This window comes from Oxyura jamaicensis, unplaced genomic scaffold (assembly GCF_011077185.1).
Source record: "Oxyura jamaicensis isolate SHBP4307 breed ruddy duck unplaced genomic scaffold, BPBGC_Ojam_1.0 oxyUn_random_OJ64997, whole genome shotgun sequence".
Lineage (NCBI taxonomy): Eukaryota > Metazoa > Chordata > Aves > Anseriformes > Anatidae > Oxyura > Oxyura jamaicensis.
In genome coordinates, this window is record NW_023307761.1 from 1 (window position 1) to 4,949 (window position 4,949).

Below are 4,949 nucleotides of genomic sequence, written 5' to 3' on the forward strand. Positions count from 1 at the left end.
CACAGGCTTCACTTTCCCGTTTCTCTCCCCCATCCCAGAGAGGGAGGGGGGAGGGTGAGCGAACGGCTGTGTGGTGTTTAGCTGCCAGCCGGGTTAAACCACAACACCCTCCCACTACATATTTGCTTAATCTCTAACCCAGAAAGGTTCACCGTAGTCCCTAATGCCATACATGAAAGCTAACATCCAAACCCTGTCCTCCTGGGCATTAAGCTCCTCACCTTCAACCCCTCTCCTAAACGTTAACTTGAGGTTCTTGTTCCCTTGGAGCAAGATGGGAACCGTGAAGATGCCGTGCAGCCACGTGGCATTCAGAGATGAATGTTAAGGGACAGAAAGGGACTGTGAGGTCCCCTCTCTCTGTAGCTGACAGGTCACCCTTGACTCTTACCTGGGATCTGTACTTTTGGGCTGACATCAGCCAGGGGCCCTGGTAAGCCAGCAGAAGACACCTGGTTGGCATGCTGACTGTGGGATCCCCTCTGCCTCCATACCCACGAGGACCCAAACAGAAAGAAGGCCCCAATATGGGTTGTCCTGCCCCTTCTGCTTGAGTCCGTGAGTGGACAGCAGGAGGCACAAGGCTTGGCTGTGTCTAGCCAAGAAGCTGCAAGGCCAGCAGCAGGCCCATGGCTTGGAAGATGCTGGTGAGGTGACTTGTGTCTGGTGTGCTGACTGGCCGCAAGGAGCCTGATGGGTCGGGATGCCTCCTTTAGGAGTGGTTTCCACTCCGATGGAGCTTTCCTTGGTAGTAGGAATGAGTAGGAGAGAAAAAACCTGCCACTAAGTGTACCTTGGAAGGTAGGCACTGGCCATGAGAAGGAAGAAATGTCCCACTAAGGGTAGTGCTGTGGTGCCAGAGGTCACCCAAAGAGTGTCCGTGATCAGACCATGGCTTTGTGTTTCAAGGATCAGCCGGTAAGGGTTGACGAGACATGGGTGAAATGATGGGAATGCTGGGATGAGAGCAAGGTGGTGGACAGAGATGGGTGTCTGCAGACTTCCAGGAAATAGGTGAAAGTGTGGGACAGCACAGGGAAGCCTGCAGAGCAGAAGGCAGAGGGTGCTGGCAAGAATGGCAGGCCCCAACAGCCCTCAGGTTTTTGTCCCTTTGTCTAGAGCTGATGAGGAGATGAGATGTAGGCATTGCAATGGGGCCTCTTTGCCTCCTTGCCACCCTGTGCAAACGGAGGTGTCATACCACTCTTCTTCTCATGGCATCACACTGCCCACCCCATGCCACAGATCCCCAGGAAAAGCCTTGAGCCAGACATGGGGTACAGGATCTCCCCTCCAGCACCTGCTGGTAGGCCTTGGCCCTTCTGCTTCATCAAAGCAAACCAAGACATTTTGCAGCACAGTGCCTTTGCCTGTCTGGAATCAGGGCCTCAATTAGCTGCACTACCAAGTCCCTGGGGTGGCTTTGTTAGTAACAGCCCTCGGTGGGGCCCATTAATACTCCAAGGCACTTCAACTTTTCCTTCTGACTTGACTTTCTGAAGCAATTGCATCATTCTCCTCCCAGTACCTCAGCATCATCGCCTCAGCACCTAAAGACACCATGGAACTCGTTCAAATGAAGAAACTTCTAACATCTCTTGCATGGTTTTTTGAAGACTTCAAGGCTTGTACAGCTAATTGGAGAGCTTTCATGGTGTAGTTAAAGGAGGAAGGTTTCAAAAGGCACCTCATAAAAATCTTTTCTCATCTTAAAGGATGCGCTGATTTGACTTTTGGTTTGGAGCCTTATTCCCTAATTGATCTTGATCTCCCTTGGAGAGCTTTCTAGGGATAAAAAGCAGACTCTTGAGGTCTGACGCTGCAGAGACAACCTTGCTCCTCACCACCCCAGCCCTCACATTGCTCTCCTTGGCCACCTGGCGCTTGCTTCTCATTTCCTTACACCAGCCTTCACTCAAGTCTGCACAGCTGGATGTTACAGCCCCTTTGCATCAGCTCCTCCCTGCTTTCCTTAGAGACCTGGCTGCACACAAGGGGCTTTCCACTGGGTCGGTGAGAGCAGTCTGAAGGATCTAGGAGGAAGGGGAGGGCAAACCAGGAGAACCATGGGAAGTGCCTAGGTCCAGACAGGCAGCTGGAAAGGGGACATTCCACATGGACTCTTTAATCAAGACATGTGGGTGTGCCTGGAAGATGGGGGAGCACACCATGATAGACAAAACAATGACGAAGCAAGGACAGGTGAACACCAGAATTTCTTCTCCTGCAATGAAAATACATCCTGAAAATTCACATTTCTTCCTGGTAGAAACTACACGGTGTGACATTTAATGGAAGGGATTGAATCCTTTGAAGTGATGAGTAGTTGCTCTATTTGTTAAGTGCTAATGAAATTCGTGGGTATTGAGTCAGAGCTTTGCTGTCTGACCATAAGCAGTCAGGGGAAGCCACCAGAGACCCCGTTGTGTTGGAGGTACTTCCATGGTCTGGCATCTCTCAAAAGGTACCTGCAGGAGACCAGAACCCTTTGGGGGATTCAGGTGGAGATAGATGGAGTTCCCAGGGCACCTATTAGTGCCCACATACTATTAGTGTGGTTTTGAGAGTTGACGAGAAGCCGGGGGACATGGCTACAGATGGGTTGGTGTCAATCGTATTTTGTTACTTTTGGGATCCTTGTGTTTTATGATGGGGAGTTTGGGGTCTGCGCAGAAGAGAGGGAGCCGGTTGAAACCACCCCTGCGGTCTCAACGAGATCCAGGAACCAACAGAGTCTCCCCAAGAATAAAAGTTTCCTCTTGGTGATGAAGAAGGACTGTGCGCCTTCATCCCCACGACCCCCAACGACCACCACCAAGAGACACTGCACAGGTGCCAAAAGGAGGAGTTTGTGAAAATACTGATTATAAATCAAAGTGGGAATAGGTCATCCATATGTATAGGTGCACTCAGGTTTCTTATGAATATGTAAATGCAATGTTCTATATATTGAGAAAGTTGGACGGCTGTGCGTGTGTGGTGGTAGAGCGTAGACTCCCCATGCACCCAGCGCTGTTTCCTTGCCTTTTATAAATCCTGCTAAATTCAGACTGAGTTGCATTGTCATTTCTAACAGCAGGTAGAAGTGATCTCTGTAACACCAGGTAGAAGTCATCAGCCGGGCCTGACCCCAGCAGCAGGGCTCAACAGGACAGGGTGGCAGTGGCAGGAGAGCAGCTCTGCATGGACCCAGCGCTGCTGCTCCCTGGCCGTGCTGCTGCGATGGGACTCTTTTCCTCTGCAGCCCTGCACATGGGCACTGCCCCTGCAGAGCCAGGCCAGGGCTCAGAGGAAGGACGTCAGAGCAGGCAGTGAGGCTTCTTTCTTTTATTTAAATTCCCAGAGAGCCTAGCTCTCCAGATACAGAGTGTCTGAGCTATACTCAACAGGTACATCCTGTAAAAGAAATGAGATGAATCGGATCATTTTAATGGGCAACTTCAGCTGTATTAACACAAAGTCCTGTAATAAAAACACACACAAATACAAACACACACAAATAATAACATAGGTAATATCAGTTGTTCTTACAGTCATTGATATTATTAGTCATCTGCAGAAGTAGAATGGAAATTTATTGCTTCCAAAACACATCTAGTCATTAATTTCCACAGCGCATGCTTGAGCTCCTGGTTCCTCATGCTGTAGATGAGGGGGTTCACTGCTGGAGGCAGCACCGAGTACAGAACTGCCAGCACCAGGTCCAGGGATGGGGAGGAGATGGAGGGGGGCTTCAGGTAGGCAAACATGGCAGTGCTGACAAACAGGGAGACCACGGCCAGGTGCGGGAGGCACGTGGAAAAGGCTTTGTGCCGGCCCTGCTCAGAGGGCATCCTCAGCACAGCCCTGAAGACCTGCACATAGGACACCACAATGAAAACATAACAACCAAATAATAATGAAACACTAAACAGAAGTGCCCCAACTTCCCTGAGGTAGGCATCTGAGCAGGACAGCTCCAGGATGTGGGGAATCTCACAGAAGAACTGGTCCACAGCATTGCCTTGGCAGAGGGGCAGGGAAAATGTATTGGCCGTGTGCAGGAGAGCATTGAGAAAGCCACTGCCCCAGGCAGCTGCTGCCATCTGGGCACAAGCTCTGCTGCCCAGGAGGCTCCCGTAGTGCAGGGGCTGGCAGATGGCAATGTAGCGGTCGTAGGCCATGACGGTGAGAAGGGAAAACTCTGTACCAGCCAAGAAGGCAAAGAAAAAGACCTGTGCAGCACATCCTCGATAGGTGATGGCCCTGGTGTTCCAGAGGGAGTTGGCCATGGCTTTGGGGAGAGTGGTGGAGATGCAGCCCAGGTCGAGGAGGGCGAGGTTGAAGAGGAAGAAGTACATGGGGGTGTGGAGGCGGTGGTCGCAGGCTACAACAGTGAGGATGAGGCCGTTGCCCAGGAGGGCAGCCAGGTAGATGCCCAGGAAGAGCGCAAAGTGCAGGAGCTGCAGCTCCCGCGTGTCTGCGAATGCCAGCAGGAGGAACTCGGTGATGGAGCTGCTGTTGGGCATTTGTTGACTTTGGACACAGTTGTCTTTGGAAAAGGAGAAGGCAGAAAATGTTAGAATAGAATTCTCTGAGGAAAACCTATTGCAAGTCTTAGTGCTCTCTCATCCCAAGCCTCTCTTTGCAGGAGGACTTTCTGCACCTCTATCGCACTGGGAGCAGGGATTGCTGTGGGCTCCAGAGGAGTCCTTCCTGCTGTGCAGCAGTTGGGAAGCAGGAACATGGGGGAAACTCAAGTTCAGGCCACTTAGGAGATCCATGAACTTGGCGGTGTTGTTGCAAAGAACACCTCCACCCCCAGTGTAGAGCAAGGCAGATTTTCTTATGCTTAGTACAACAATCACACTCTTGTGTTTCCCAAGAAGTGGAGACAGCTGAAAACAGAGAAGCCCCAGTCCACGTGCAGATGGACAGAATCCTCACCTTGTATCCAGAGGCATGAGCAG

General features: G+C 51.2%; 1 protein-coding gene across 1 annotated transcript; it reads right to left on the bottom strand.

Annotated features, from left to right (window-relative positions):
- Positions 1-3,545: 3,545 nt before the first annotated feature.
- On the bottom strand, positions 3,546-4,508 carry LOC118159016 (olfactory receptor 14C36-like). Its single transcript, XM_035313662.1, has one exon. It carries the CDS (start codon positions 4,506-4,508, stop codon positions 3,546-3,548), a length of 963 nt encoding a protein of 320 aa, XP_035169553.1.
- Positions 4,509-4,949: the final 441 nt, after the last annotated feature.